The sequence below is a fragment of the Malurus melanocephalus genome, unplaced genomic scaffold (assembly GCF_030028575.1).
Source record: "Malurus melanocephalus ecotype Western Australia unplaced genomic scaffold, MMel_1.1 scaffold_42, whole genome shotgun sequence".
Classification (NCBI taxonomy): Eukaryota; Metazoa; Chordata; class Aves; order Passeriformes; family Maluridae; genus Malurus; species Malurus melanocephalus.
The window spans coordinates 2663818-2679668 of NW_026623274.1; the positions used below are offsets into that span (position 1 = coordinate 2663818).

The 15851-nt window shown below is 47.1% G+C and overlaps 1 protein-coding gene across 1 annotated transcript in view; it reads left to right on the forward strand.

Annotated features, from left to right (window-relative positions):
• The window catches only part of IGFBP2 (insulin like growth factor binding protein 2), a 55161-nt gene that overhangs the window by 37422 nt on the left and 1888 nt on the right, over positions 1 to 15851 (forward strand). The window contains exons 3-4 of the mRNA XM_057364810.1: positions 12399 to 12622; positions 13984 to 14124. Of these exons, the coding sequence (XP_057220793.1) occupies positions 12399 to 12622; positions 13984 to 14124 (365 nt within the window). The remainder of the gene's footprint in view (positions 1 to 12398; positions 12623 to 13983; positions 14125 to 15851) is intronic.

Below are 15851 nucleotides of genomic sequence, written 5' to 3' on the forward strand. Positions count from 1 at the left end.
TAGCAGAAGTATCCTATGTGTTTGTTTTCTTTAGGCTCTAGAGTTTACTCTGCGGCCAAGCCAAATTACTCCAGCTTAGGGGGGAGCTGAAATGAGGAAATCGGTACTTTGTGACCTTAAACTTTCAATGAAAGGGGATTTGGCAAATGGAGCAAGTGATCAAAAAGTGAATATTTGCAATGGATAAATGGGGGAAGGCTTTAAAACAAAGCCCTTATCCAATGCCTAGATATCCAAAGTCCTTATCCAATGCCTTATCCAGTGTCTAGATAATGTGGTAAAGTTGGGAACAGAGACAGAGAATTGGTTGCTCTAGAGGAGGTATCAGGTATGTTGTCTGAGACCAACAGCCCTGACAGAAACAGGGAAAAGGATAGCTGGCATCTCTGATACTTTAATTGCAAATGAAACAAAAGCTGGTAGGGGAGAAACTGAGAAGTGTCACATGCCTCTAAGGCCTCCAAAAGGCTCTTCCCCAGCTTACAGAGGGCTTTTCTAGAGTGATTTATTCCTGTAACTCCGTGACGACTGGATTTTAAGCATTTGCTATTCTTYACCTGCAAGCTCCCCCAGCATGGCTGTGCTGCCTTGGGGGCAAAGGAACAAGATGCACTTCAGACTATTTATGGCTCGTTCTACAGTTTCATTCTGGGAACGTTGYGGGGAGGCTGATGACTGTTTTGATGCCAAATATTCATCAGCCTTCTGCCGTTTTCCAAGTTAATTTGTCTGGATGACTTCTCCGATGACTTCTCACAATTTCCGCTACCTGATGCTCTGTTAAGAGTTTCTTCCTTTGTCCATCTCTGGGGTGGTTTCATTGTATGGATGCTGCTCCTTTTTCCATCCAATTTAAGGATTTATGCTGACCTTATATATCAGTGGCAACTGATGAAGGCCACTTTTGTAAGGAATCATCATCTAGAGTCCTCCATCTCAGCTTCACTGCAGTAGGTGTGCCCTTTYCTTTGGTGGAGGTTCTTGGTTTATTGATCATTCCACACGGTGTCCCAGGTCTTCTCCTGGGACATCCATCTCTGATGCTCTCAGGTTAATTTTTCACAGCTTTACAGCCAGAAAGACAGTGTCCCATTCTCAAGCCTGCCTCCTCGTCCGGTTCAGACCACAGATTTTTGCTGTGTGAATTGCTGTTTTGAGTAGAACRCTACAAAAAACATTTGGTCTTGACTTCAGAATCACTCATAACATGATACACTATCACAACTCTTTTGTAAACTATACCAGTGGCTAATTATTTGGCTTGTCCATGTTTGTCTGATCCAGTAGTTTTCATTTYGGTAAAAATTCATATTTATAAGAGTTGTTAATTCCTTTTGGTCTTCCCAGATTTAACTATAGGTGTAGTCGAATTTTCCCTAGGTGCACTTTTTYCTTTCTAGTATCTTATCTGACCAATCTGTCCTACTTTCTTCTGTGGTGCTCCATTATATATTTTAGGAACAAGAAAGACACTATCTCCACAGGTTTTATTCACTTTTGCTTTTCATTATTGATAAGCAGTTTCCATTCTCCTCTTCTCTTACACTTCCTTAATAATAAATATTTATGTCGCCCCAATCAATTTACATAGTATTCTGCAGACCTCAAAAGAGGTAAAGTCCTGTMCCCCTGATTTTTAGTCCATGCCTCTCCCTTGCTGCTGTGGGGGCACCTGGGRCAGAGACGATACAGCTTTGCAGGGAAGGACYTTGCAGAGGTTGCRCGTATCTTGCTCCTTTGTAGTTCAYTGGAAATTAAAGACCCTCCTAATTCCCTTTSAAAGAAGGGAGGACATAGCAGCTGGTGATACTACATCCCGTGAGAAAGTAGAAGTACCCTGAAACGGGACATTCCCATTCAACCTTCTCTGGTCCCATAACAAATTCTGTCTTTGAATACAGAATTTGCATTATCCCTCCTGTGAGGTGTTAAATGCCATCAGTAACTCYTCTGTTGACTACAAACCCTTCCCTCCAGCCCTACCTGTTCACTGCTCCTCCAGGCACACTTTCYAAGTGATGTAGGAGGGAGTAGTAGTGAAAGGAGTTGTTAGCTCTTGCAGCATTAGGGATGTCTCTGGTCTGGAGGAACTTGATGAAGAGATCTGTGGCTGTGTAGGGATCAGCCAGATGAAGCTGGTAGAAATGAGATCAGCCCAAGGATTTTCTTATCCTGGTATTCAGTAGGAAGAYTCAAATGTAAATACGATGATTGCAAGCACATGTGGCTGTGGCTGTCCATCTTGAGACCTGTTCAGTGAAAACTGGAGTTATCTGTTTGCCAAGAGCAACATGCTTTTCCCTTTAACCCTCAGGAAGCCTTTCAGCTTTAGTCTGGCTGACACCATCATGGTTTACTTAGCAAGGCAAGGGGGGACAAGGCTGAGGGAGTGGTGTGCAAGGCCACATCTGGGCTTTGTGAGAGATAGGGATGGGGCAAGGGAGAAAACAATTAGGAAAAAGCAAATGTTCTGTTGCAGAGTTTTAGAGTGGGACTTGTAATGTTCAGTGGTAAATAGCTGGTTAATCAATGCCAGATTGTCTCTTGGAAGTCCTCTTAATTACTTCAGCCTGTGCCAGACACTGATATCCTTGAAACCTGAAAAATCCCATTAGAAGGTGCTTTCATTGGTCCTCAGCCAACATGTTTCGCTGTGTGACAAGAGCGAGTGCTGATGGGCTGGGGATGGGCTGGGACCTTTGGGGCAGCACAGGGGGTGGCACTGGAGGGGTCTCTGTGTTAGGGTACCCTGTGYAGCTCATCAGGAGCTTGCAGTGAGTTCCTCACTCTAGGGTGGTGTCCCAGCTCACCAGTTAGATGGGCAGCAGTAATAACAGCTGCTGCTGTTTTCCATGTGCTTTGGCTTTGTTCCTGTGCCCTCAGCTCGTGCCAAGGCCTTTTGTAGTTGCGAAAAGGTCGGGGATTTTTCATTCTCTTTAAAGAAGAGGTGTCCTGGCTCCCAGCCCTTCAYGAGGGCTGTGGTTGATTTTAAACGTGTGCATGGCACACAGCAGGTGCACATTGCATTCTGAAGGTTACCCCTTGGCTAAGGGGTCTTCAAAACCTGTCTCTATGGGGTGTAAAGGCCAGCATTGTGGTGATTAGGTATTTCTGCTGACTTGTTCCTGTGGGCTGAGGAAAAGCTMTGAAGCAAAAACAAGAAGATCACTATTTTTCAGTTTCATTTGGCATTCCATGAAAAGATCAAGGAGGTCACAGAACCAAATGAAGATGGTTATTGCAATAGGAAGTGGGAAATGTCCTTGATATAAATGGCATCTAAAAGGAAGTATAGGAATTCACCGAAGTATGGCTGGCTAAGAAATGTGATGATCCATGTGCAGTCTGTGGCTTGGAAAGCCCCTATGCCATTGGTTCCCAGAAGCAGAGGAGTTATCAGTCCTTACAGTCCTCCTGACATCAGCTGCTGGTCACAGAGGAGTGGCTCATTCCCTGACTGTTCCCTATTTCCCTGGGAAACAGTGCTGCAGAAACMGTCTGCTGTCTTGGGGTCAGCGTCTGTTGTACAGCAGTATTCTAATTCTCTGCCTTCCCTAACTTTGGAAGAATGGGGTGTCCTTTTGAGGATAACTTGCATTGGTGTTTCCACAGGTAKTCATCTGGGTTCAGTTGTAAAGTTAAAGAGGGATTTTTCCATAGGAGAGATGTCTCTGCTTTGTGCATACAAGCTGTGCTGGAGGAAGAGAGGAGGAGAGGGAGAGGTTGAGAGACTGTAATTTGCTTACTCCTTCCTCCCTAGGAATCCAGAAGAGTTTGTCTTGTTAAAGACAGGTCTGTTTTCCTCTCTAGTGAAACAAGAATGCCTGAGTAATTATCAGATGCACAGGAATATCCATTTCCGGTTTGGGATAGGAAGTGCAGAGTTATTGACATTATGACTCTCACTTCACTGTTCAGATATTTCTTTTCTTGGGATTGAGATTCTGTTGGTCTGGGACATGGAGGACCAGGGGAGCTCATTTGGCTGCTGCTAGTATGCCTTGCTTTTTGCTTGCTTCGAGGGTGGCTTTTGCCTTTATACATCTGAGAAAAGATACCAGGCCACAGGGATGAAGGATGGGTAAACTCAGAACTGCAGCAGGAAGTCAAACTGGAACACCTCATTGGGAGGACTGACAGAGCTTTGAATATCTTACTCTCATAGGAAGAGGGACTCTTCCATTGGAAGAGCTAAAAGCCAGAGTTCACAAAGTGTGACACTGACTGAACCGGATTCACTTGTATGTGGCAGGAAGGAGAACAAGGAGCTGATGGTCAGGGCAAGACACTTGGAGAGGTAGCTGGTTGCAGTGGGAAGTGTACCTGATGGGCATGAAAAGCAAGTGGTGGTGTAACTGAGGATCTTCCTCCTGGGTGCCTTAAACAGATTGTGGGGATTGCTGCATCACAGCCATGTCGTGTGGTGGTGTGATGAAATATCACTTCATCCAGCCACTTACCCTGAAGCTGCAATGGTCCTGATTTCAGCAGGTCATCCTGCTTTTAGTAGGTATAGAGCTCCTGGACTGTTTATGTGGGTTACATTCTCTCTTAGTATTAAGTAGCATCATGTATTTGTGTGTCTTTGGTGCTCACAGTCAGGCGGCCTGCTGAGAAGTGTTGGCCTCAGTCTGCAGTGAGGGAAATACTGTCTGGTTCAGGCTTTTTGGGGTGCCTGAAGACCACACAGATGTATGTGAGTGAGCGGGGAGGGAGAGCAGAGACTTGGTCTGGTAAGATTAATGGCTTGTTTCATTCAGGCAGAAGCTCCTAATGACTAAGTAGTAGCTACTCTGGGGATTTTACAGACAGGGTCAATGTCAAATTGGGAAGCGGCAATGCAATTAATTTAAGCTTGGAAGTGTTTTCAAGTTAATTCATTTGGTTCTGCTGGGAAGGCTGGAGCTTTGCAGAGGGCTAATTGTAGAACTGTGTTGAAAAGGCTGAGATACGGTTCACTAGCAAGGGGGAATGCTTTTRTATGGTGGCAAGAAACTCAGACAGCCTCACTTAGCAAAACCTTCCAAACACTTTAAGGTCTTTCCCCTGAGCATGCTGCCTTCACAGATGTTAAGTACATGCACAAAAAAAATGTAATCAGCCATGAGATGAGACCCTCTGGCTCCTCACCCCCAGCTTTTAGGTGAGTCCAGAGTGTCTCTGCTGTAGGTGCACTGCTTGGGAGAAGTGGTGAAAGAAAAGCAGGATTTTAAGTGGGGGCTTTGTAAATGAAGGGACTTGAAGCATTCCCCTGCATTTTTGAGGGTCCTCAGTGGTATTTTCACTTTTCCTGGCACACAGTAAACAGCTGGTGTGGGAGGGAGCAGGATGTTGCAAACAACACGTGCAGGCTCACTGCAGGCAGGAGGAGGGCTGGAGCCCSCAGCGGTGGTTTGTGCTCTGCCGCGTCTGTACAGTATGGACTGGTAATGTGCTACGTGGCCCATCATTCAAATCATTTGGAAAGAAAGCTAACAAAACAAACCCTGCTCTTTTGTCTCTCCTCAACCTGGTTGCGCATTTCCATGAAATGGTAGAAACTTACTATTTTTGCGAATTGTGTTCCTGTTTGAGATGCAGTTGGCATTTGCTGACGTGTTTGTAGATATCTTGGGAGGTGGAGGGGGAGGAGAACTAATAGGGAGACAGGCAGTCATACAAACATACGCACATGMAGAAACATAGAAGCAGGCTGTGTAATTGCACAAGTTCTGTATCCTTGGGAAACCAGTCTACAAACATGGTTTAAAAAAAAAAAAGAAAAAAAAGACTGTTGGAAGTAAACCCTGGGAGAAAGGACCTCTTGGTCCCTCTCCTTTCCCTATCTGACATCAGCTCCATCAGTGTTGCTTCTCCCTCAGTGCTGGAGGATTTTGTGTGCAGAGGTACACAGGTATGCTACAGGGCACTGTGCAGTGGTAAGAAGTTTTCCTCTGGCTGTGGACTTAGGTGGATAGAGGAGGGAAAGTTGAGCTCTCCAGCCACCAGGAATAGGAAGAGAAAAGAGCAAAGCAGGCTGCAGAAAGCTATGCTGCTCCGAGTCAGTGTCCCTGGCACTTCGGAAGAGCATAAAGCATTTCCTGTAGGATGCCTGAGTCAAAGGAAAGCACTGGGTGSCCCTTGGATCACCCCTCGATGCCAGCTGCTCAGGGCAGGAAGAGGAGCTTGCTAAGCAACCCCTGGCTAGAACATGCTGTTCCCTCCCTAGTCTTGCCATCCCTGCTGGTAGAGATGGGCTGAAAAGATCTCATGGCAAAAAAAAAAAAAAAAAAAAAAAAAAAAAAAAAAAAAAAAACCAAAACCAACCAAAAAAAAAAAAAAAAACCAACAAAAAAAACCCCAAAAAACCAAACCAACAAAAGGGTGTTTTCAGAGTCCTAGGGCTTTTGGCCCCAGGTGATCTCAGAGTGGTTTGCCCCAGGGTATCTCAGAGTGGTTTGTGGACAGCTTATCACAGAGGTAAAGCGAGTTCTTGGAGACCAGTGCAGAAATTTTCTGGCTGTGATGTCCAGTTCCTCCATGATACTGAGCAAGTTGGTGTGATGAAATAACCCTGGGAGTGCAGGCAGGCAGAGGGTCCTGAGAGCTCTTTAGCAGATGGAGAGATGCTCTGAAGTGATCRGTGTCTCTTGGGAGCCTGCTTCTGAGAGATTGGGATGGCCTGTCTTTCAGGACAGTCCYCCTGAAAGCTGGGTGGCACAGACACCTCTGGACTTTGCAACCGAATCAACAGTTCAAGCATGACGTGTTTCCTGGGCAGAACTAGATGAGGCTAAGCAGAACAGGCTGCTGSCTGAGGAGAGGGGATGGGAAGTAGTATGGGGTGTCCCTGTACTTGAATCCAGAAGGGGTCATGCACAGCTTTTCCCTATTTAGGTCTGTTAGTGGCTGTTAAACCTAGATGAAATACCTTTGGTTCCTGAACTGCTGAGGACCAGGAGGAGAGCCTGGGGAGGAATTGAGGTATAATTGTCTTTTCTTCTGACCCTCCCCTGAGCATCCATGGTTGGCCTCAGTGAAAGATGTTGTTCCAGGACAGGGGATGCTTCTTCTCTGATGTGTGTCCCACTCCCATTGCCTCCTCTTCTTCACAGTCCATTGCTTGTGCTCTCTGTGGCATTTCCAAGTTGCACTTCTATGCAAAGAGTGAAACTTGAGTGTGTGCTTTGGTTTCATCTGCCTCTGGACAGCTGCATCCAAACTGGCGTGATGCATGAGGCCAGACCATGTACCGCCAGCTGAGCATGGATGGATGCTGTGCCATGGCTTGGTGCTTTATAGGTTGGCAGTGCTAATCATCAAACCYTGGGTCCTTTTTGGGGTAGGGTGTGGGCCAGAGGGCCTGGGTGGGGAAGGTGGGGAAGGGAGGGCTTTGTTTTGGCAGCTCCTGCTGTGAGGAAATTGTAATGCCAGTATAATCCTTGTTGGCAAAGTTTTTCTGAGGTTTCTGAGMTCCAGGTCATAACACACACACTAGAGCTGTTGCACGGGAATTTCTGTCCAGGGCTTTTCCAGAAGTACTTTGCAGACAGAGGTCATTGGGGCTGTGTTTAGGGCTTGTCTGCTCCTTCCCCACCTTCCTACAAATAATTCTTCTGCTGGGGCTGTTATGCATATGAAAGGTCAGGCTTTAAAGCTCTGTCTGCTCTCAGGCTGCACAGGACAAGTGTTAGCTTCCTGGGACAGGCAGGAGACAGGCTTAAAATAAAAAGTGGCAAGCAAAAAGAACACGCATTTTAATTTTCCTGAAATGGTAGAACTTGCAGACACAAAAAGCTAGAAGAGTTGGAGGCAAAAAAAACCTCCAAACCTAGGTAAAAAACGACACAGCTGAGGGTGAAAAATCTCTCCATGGATGCTGCATTCCTGCAGTGTRCTCACTCCTCTGCATGGTGCAGTGCCAGCCCAGGACTTGGGCTTCTGGATTTACCCATATATTCCCTGCGTGGCTTTGGGCAGAACTCTTAAATATTTCTGTGCCTTTTATTTTTCTTTAACCATATGCAATCCAGGATGGACATCTTTCAGTCTTCAGGGTAATTAATGAACTGCAAAGCCCCTAGACATCTTCAGAAACAAAGTGCTGGCCAGCAGAGGCTGTGATTGCTGTGGAAGGGAGATGTAAGCCCCATCCAGCCCAGGACACAGCCAGGACCCTCAGTTAGTGGGTTTCAGGCAAGGTGTTGAAGGCCACTTGGATAAAACTTTCTGTGGGTCTTGGGATCTTAATCAGCATTTAAACACTGTACAAACACCCTGGGCAGATAAACAAATGCATGTGAAATCCTCTGGGCAAAGTGTTGGTGAAGGAAAGCAAGTGCAGAGAGAGCAGGAGCAGCACTGGCWAGGGCAGCTGCGGTCCTTGGCATGGTGTGTGCTCCCCCTGATACAGTCTGGCCCTCCCGTGCTAAGTGAGTGCTACTGGCTCCATCCCGTCGTGCAGCCCAGATACGCTTCAGGGCTCTTCAAAGGGATAAAAATATATTTTTAACCTGAGGCAGCTGCTTTTTTTTTTTTGTATGGTACTTTTTTTCTCATAGCTGTGGAAGTGACAGGTTGTTTTTCAGCCCCTCTGTTGCTCAGCTKTCTCGGAGAGGTGCCTAAAGGTCTCAAACCAGATTCCCGAAAATTTTAGCACTTGAAATTGGTAGTCGCTTTTGAAAATGCTGGCGAGACGGCGCAGCTCCCTACAGACGTTAACTGATGGCCATTTGAACAGGCTTTTTCCTCAGCCAAGTCCTCGCCCCGTTGAAGCCAATGGGAATTTTCCTTGAAAAAGGCTGTAAAGAAATGGTTTTTTTGGCAAGGAGGGAGGTGTTTCATGGACTCTACATCAGTGTTCGGGAGAACTTCAGCTATCTGCTTAGATTCCTGCCACACTTGTCCCACCCTGCACAAGGCTTTCTAYCTTTTGATCCAAAATAACACAGGAGATGTTTTCCACATGCCATAGRAAAGAACTATAAAACCATTGTTTTGGAATTTGGCACCACTGCCTTACAGATATATTTAGTGAGAATTGAAATTGGTCAGCAAAAAGTGTTTGTCAGGATGACAGACAGATTAGGGCTATGTATCTTGTACCTRTTGCATACTTGCCTATCTCATGCTGGTAGGGGCAGGTAGGTGGCTTCATTAGTTCATGGATAGTCATAAACAAGCATGACTTGCAGCTTTTGGGCGGCATTAAAAATCATTATCTGGCTGYAGGAGGGTTTGTTTAGCTTGTGGCATGCTCTATGCTTTCCTGACCTTGACTCTTTATCTCTCCACTCTTTGTGTTGCTCCCCAGCCCTTTTGCTCTTTCAAATATAGTCCATCACACCTGGCGCTCAGGGTCCTCATGTGCACGCAGCTTGTCCTGAAAGAAATGCTAGTGCTTTGTGCATGGGGCCAACCTCTTCTGTCTCCTCCCTCTTCCCCTGTGATTAAGCCATCCCTGGAAGCTCCAAGTCAGGATAGCTTCWCCTAAGAGCAGCACCAGATTTGGGAGAGGAAAAAGTTGCAGTGGGCTCTGGCATTAGCCCCAGGTGGACCAGCCGAGCTTGGCAGCAGGTGAAAGGCATAGCTCACCATGGCTGATGGCCTTGGGGAGGAGAGTCAATAGCAGCTAGATCTTCCTGGCCTCTGATCCAGTCTTGCTCCTGTGATGGTGCCTGGGGAGCCAAGATCAATCTCTCCTGTCCCTGGGTGTGTTCATGCACATTGGCTTGCACACTCCACTCCCATCAGTGGTTTTCTTTGGGCTGATATTTGTTAGCATTGGAAAGYGAGAAAAATGAGCAAAAATATTATCAGAAGCAGGTTTTGTGAATGAATCAGCCGACAAGAGGCTTACCAGCTCGCCTGCATTTACTAGYACAGTGCTTATTTGGGCAGATGTCTATATATTTTAGTAGGAGGCAGGAAGGAGTGAGAATGGATGGGGGAAGGCACCACTTCCAGTTTGCTGCTTTTCCGTCCGTTTGTACCATCATTTTCTGAATGAGGCAGGGGACTCARTGTGTCTGAGAAGCTGCCCTGCTGSTGCCCTTGTTCTRCTGTTATTGACAACTTGGTGGGACACCAAGGAGAGGAGCACAAAAGAGGTCAGAAGGCTAAAACTCTCCTAAGCAGCTTGTTGAGGATCAGGGCCTGGCCAGCCTTGCCCATCTCTTCATGGTGCTTTTTTATTTGATCCTCTCTAAAGGCGGCCTCATGGCCTTCTCTCTTCTCACTATGTGTTTCTAATTAACGGGAAGACTGGCGTATAAACAGAATATTCCTGCTCAAAATATTGCTTGTCTGACTCCTAGGATGATGGCCAGATGGCAATCACCAGACAGCAGCCTAGACTTTGAGCTCGCCCATCTGGCCATCAAACCTGGTCTCAATTCTCATCTTGAACCAGAATTGAGGAAAGTAATGGACTTTGCCAGATTGGTTTTGCCCCATGTTTGCTTTTCAATTGCTACCTAAGCAGCTAAAATCCTGCTGACCAAATGCATTTAGTATTTCTGGAAATTGTGAGGAAGTTCAAAAAGAGACTGGACAAATCCATTGAGGGATGGGTCTTTAGTGGCTGTGAAATCCTATGGGTCAGATGCATTCTTCAGCCATGAAAGTGCTTTTACTGCTGGTCTGCACCACAGATGGAGAATGGTCCTTCTGCTTCCAAGCAGCTGCTGATGGTCTCATGAATGTCAGGCTGGCTGGCTGGATGGCTCTTTGATCCAGCCCACCTGGGCCATCTTGGCACCAGGCAGCTGCAYGTTGGCTGAGTAAGTTCAGACAAAACCCTTCTCACAGCTTCTCCTTTGTGAGCTTGGGATTTTAATACCTGGAAAGAACTTAGAAAGCTGTGGCAGAAATAAAACATTTGCTATTATGATTTTTCATGACAGTAGGGCTATGYCCTGACAAAACATCAAGATGCAGATTCTGAAAAAAGGAACTATTAACATCTGTAAATGCTTTGTATGCTTGGTCCTCTGAGAAGCAAAAGAGGTCCATAAATTAAGCACTGTCACATGAGCTAAAGCATTTGCTTGCCCTGCTTCATTCAGAGTTTTGATATGATTTCTTTACCTCTAGATAAGTGCCTGAGTTCCATAATGCTGGAAAGCTGAAATTGGAGATGCCAGAGAGAAGGCTGGTGCTGGGAGGGTGGGGAGGTTGGGTGCTACAGTTCTTCCTTGGCAATACTAAAAGACCCTTCTGTTTGTCACCACCACCAGAAAGAACAGCCTGGTCTGTTCCCCTGGTGTGGTACCTGTGGAGCTGCTGAAGAAGTCTTATATAGAGAAATATATAGAGACGTGTACAAAGCCTGGCCTGGGTTATTGCACAAGGGGTGATGTGCATGTGTAATTTCAGTCTTAGTTCAGACTGGAAGGGACCTCTGGAGGTCTTGCTTCAAGAGGTCGCAGCTTAATGCAGGGTCAGCCTTAACATTACATTCAGCTATAGTATTAGATGTGCCTGCTGACCCAGATCAGAGCAGGCAACAAGGAAGGATTAGCTGTCACCTTCTGAACATTTGGAGCAAACAGGAGGCATTGAGATCTATCCTAATTTTYGCTGCAAAGTCCAAAGAGACTGGTGTTTGTAGTGTTGTAGCCATTGTGTCTTGCTTTGGTAAGGTTTGCTCTCAGAAATTCCCGGTGAATTGGGAAAACATATAAAGCACAAAGCAGAGGAGATGGAAAAAAGGTGCAGAAATTCCCAGATTTCTGCTAACTGATTTTGAAATGGCTGAACTAGAGAAGGGGATCTTGTTGCTTTCAGCAGTGGCAGAGTTGTGACTGTTCCACTGTCAGCRCAAGTGGCCAAATGCAGAAGTAGGTAGAAGCTAAATGAGTAACACAGCGTATGACAAACAATGGGAAAGATGGTATGGCAAGGATGATGATCATTGAAATGAGTAGGTCTCCCAAAAGATGTTGGAGTGGCCACAAAAGAGAGGCAGGCCTGAGACTTTATTTTAGCACATGAATATTGAGTAAGTATTCCTGGAGATACTCTGGAGGATGATAGATGGACTCAAGGTATTGTTACTAATCACTGTGGTTTTAAGTTTTGGAGCTGAAGTACACTTGGCAYCTCTAATCCAACTGGACTTCTGATGGGAAAATTGCATTCTTGGGAAGTAATTTAGAAGGTCAAAAAAGCCAGAAAGAACTTCTCCAGCAGTGATTTCCCCTGCTTTAAACTGCCTTTTAAAGTGGTAATAACTCCAGAATGAAAGGATCTATTCTCACCTTCCAGATGAAAGGRCTAATGCAATTTAAAATTTTTGCATGCAAAGGTTTTATGGCTTGGTAACCAGCCACGTCTGAAAATGATCCAGGGCGGGATGAACACGTGAGGCAGCGCCTGACTGAGCTGGACTCTTTCCTTGTCTGCCCTGTCTCCTGCAGATAATGGTGATGACCGGTCTGAGAGCATTCTTGCTGAGAACCACGTGGATGGCACTGTGGGGATCCTGAGCGGAGCTGGAGGGAGGAAGCCCATGAAGACAGGCATGAAAGAACTGGCAGTGATGCGGGAGAAGGTGAACGAGCAGCAGCGGCAGATGGGCAAAGTCAGCAAGGCCCATCACAACCACGAGGACTCCAAAAAGTCACGGCTGTCGACGGGCAGGGTGAGAGAGCGGGACTGTGGGGAGCTGAGCGGGGCAGCTGTGGGTTCACTGGGAAATGCTGAATGCAAAGCCTTAGTGGCATCTGCAATAAACTGTCTTAAAAACAGAAAAAATACATTGAAGAAAGAAAGAAAGATGAAAGTGGGGAGAAGAAAAAGAGGAAAAGCAAACATTTTTTGGTCTGACACTGGGACCAAACACACCATCTGATGAACTTTGATGTGGTCAGGAAGCATTATTTCTGTTGCAGCTTTGCCTCCTGATGGCAGAGCTGGGGAAGGGAGGCTTCTGCCACCCACGTCATCACCTTTGCCCATGGGGCTGGCTTTCTCACACCCTTTTCCCCTAAGCAGGCATGGCCCAGGGGGATTTGAGGGGGCAGAAGTGGGTCAGTCTGCCTGCTGCAGGGCAGCCCCAGGCCAGGTTAAGGGGTCCCACAAGCCCCGAGGATGAGCTGTGTGACTGTCGTGTAGCAGGGAGAGTGCTCAAAGTCCTCATCTCCTTGCTTGTCCCTGTCTCAGTTCTTGGCCGTGGCTTCCCTCTAGTGGGAAGCTTGATCAAGACAACTAGATGGGATGACGATGGAGATAGAAACCCACCCCAAAGAGTCCACAATATACATCCCTGTAAACATACAGACTATTAATATCTGGGCAGTGCAGGGAGAGAAGGAGTCTTAAAAAAGAGATCTTTATACCTKCCAAGGAGTAGGCAAAACAGAGGTTCAAAATAAGTTGCAGGCACCATCAACTTTGAATTGCTCTCCTTTGCAAAAAAAGCCTCATCCACTGCAAAAGCAGAAGTGTGGACTCAGTTTGGCTCACATCAGGCATATTTTAACCCGACTGACTCGGCTGGAAGCCCTGTTTGRGAGCTGCTGTGGAGCAAGAGGGATGCCTCCAGAGGCTGGCTTTGGGTACTCTCATTCCCAGGTCTTTGCCCTCCACTCTCATGGAGTCTCACATGTTGCAGTTCTGGGCCAAAATTGCATCACAGATGTGGGCTCTGGGCTAGGCTTACCTWCCTGGTCTGTCCAGACTAGCTCTGCTTCATGTTGTCACCACCAGTGGGACTCATGGTAGCCTCTCTGAGGTTTCTCCTCCTCTCTGTATCCAGGACTTGGGACCTGGTAATATGTTGGCTCTTGGCCACGTCAGGTACATGGGAGGGACGTGCATGGCTATGCAGCACTCTGATTTTGGGTGCTTGCAGGTGAAGTCTGCAGCAGGAGTGGCAAACCTGTGTCTTAAGAAGTGCACACAGGTGTTCATCCCTGCTGGTGTTCCCRCTGTCCAGTGTTGATGCTAAATGGTACCATTGTCCTGATTTATTCTTTTTCCTGCTTTCTGGGCTGCTTTCAGACCCCTTGTCAGCAGGAGCTGGATCAGGTCCTGGAACGCATATCCACCATGCGACTGCCAGATGAGCGAGGGCCCCTGGAGCACCTCTACTCCCTTCACATCCCCAACTGTGACAAGCATGGCTTGTACAATCTCAAACAGGTAAGTGGGGAGGGTGGGAGTAGCCCTTGGCTCACTGTCTGTCCCTACCAAGTGCAGACACACAACATGCACAGTTGAGGGCTGGGTTCATACCTTGCACATGATGCAAGGTATGGGTAGACAGCAAATACTGCACGTGGCATGAGCAGATTTAATTACCCCCAGGTGCATTTGCAGCCATGGGTTTGCAAGTGGAGATGAAATCCACATCCACACAGAACTGTGGGCAGTCTGGAGATGGAGAATCAGTTTAGTTCTTCCCCACAAGAGCTGCTTAACTGTCCACGTATGTTTTCATGAACTTTGAGTCAGGTCTTGTCCTGTCTGAGCCCTGGTGCAGGAGAAAAGCAGAGAGGGACTGAATACTACTGGCCAGTCTTGCAGACAGCAGAAAGCACTTTTGGGATCAGGAAAGTTTCCACTGCTCTTTACTGGTTTTCCTCCACAAGTCARGGCTGGTCCCACAGCTCCAGGAGGGATTTCTTCCAGGAAAGGTGAGGGTTGGGGTGCAGCATGCTTCTTAAGTTATTTATGGAACCCRGAAGGACTCCTACAACTTGTGGGTCTGAATTCTGACTCCTGGCTTCATYCATGCAAAACCACCAGGTGTCAGTGGCTGAGGAATGGGGAAAAAATGCCATGAAAAACAGCAGAACACCAGCTGGTGCAGGGTTGACTAGAGTCACCTGTGAATAGTACCTGGATATGAGGATCCCTTATAGCTGAGCCTTTTGGAGGGGACCCATGCTTTTTTCATGGCTAGGCCTTTTACTCAGGGCTTCTTCTACCCCTTGATCAGAAGCATTRAATAAAAAAAATAGGATGCTCTGAGATGGTCTCCTTCTGTCCATTCTACTATCTCTGTTCCACTTGGACCCTCACCCTCCATCTCSCCCTGAAGAGCCCCATGGGCTGGCTGGATCCCCCAGCATGAGCACACTCCATGGAGCAGAGCTGGCAAATTGCCTGTAAGATGAGCCATGCCTGGGGAATAAGCCCAGACACTGCAGTGATACTTTGTGTGCTACAGAAGGAAAAACAGTCTCTGATGCTCCTTGTGCTGGGGGAACAAGTCAGCCTGCACTGGCCTGCTATTCAGAAATGTATCTGCTGGGGATAGAGGGAGGAACATCAGGCTCAAAGTGCGTGCAGCTCTGCAGGGTACGAGGAGCACAATGACCATTAGACCAAAAAACTTTTCTCTAACAAGATTGGGAGGACAGAATCCAGGTCTAGATGCACCATGGTCCCTACCTCTGTTCGTGGATTGCTGGAATCTCTATTTAGTCTGGCTATGGGGGCCTTGATCTGTTGTTAGTTTAGCCTCATCTGGAGGTGAGAAGAATCATATGCAGCTCCTCTGACTGTGTGTCTCATTCCTCTTTCCCGAGGGAAAAGGATGCTTTCATCCACAGTTGGCAAAGGCTGATGCATTTCAGGGACAGTTGTCCTTCTGTTTCATTAAAATTGGCTTCTTGGTCCCGGGCACAGCCCCTGGGGAAAGAGGTTCAGCCCTCAGCCTGAACTGCTGGAGTAACACTGCTGGTTCAGCATAGGCCCTGGGGAGTTGGAGTACAGGATCCCATGGACCTTGCCTAAATCCAAACTAGTGCCAGATCACCAGAGAAYCCCCAGCTCTGCTAGTTTTGGGGCCTTGGGCTGGCTGGCATGGGAGGTGGGTTGTTTTGTCCCTTTCTTCACTCTGACACCTGTCTTKTCCCTCTCCA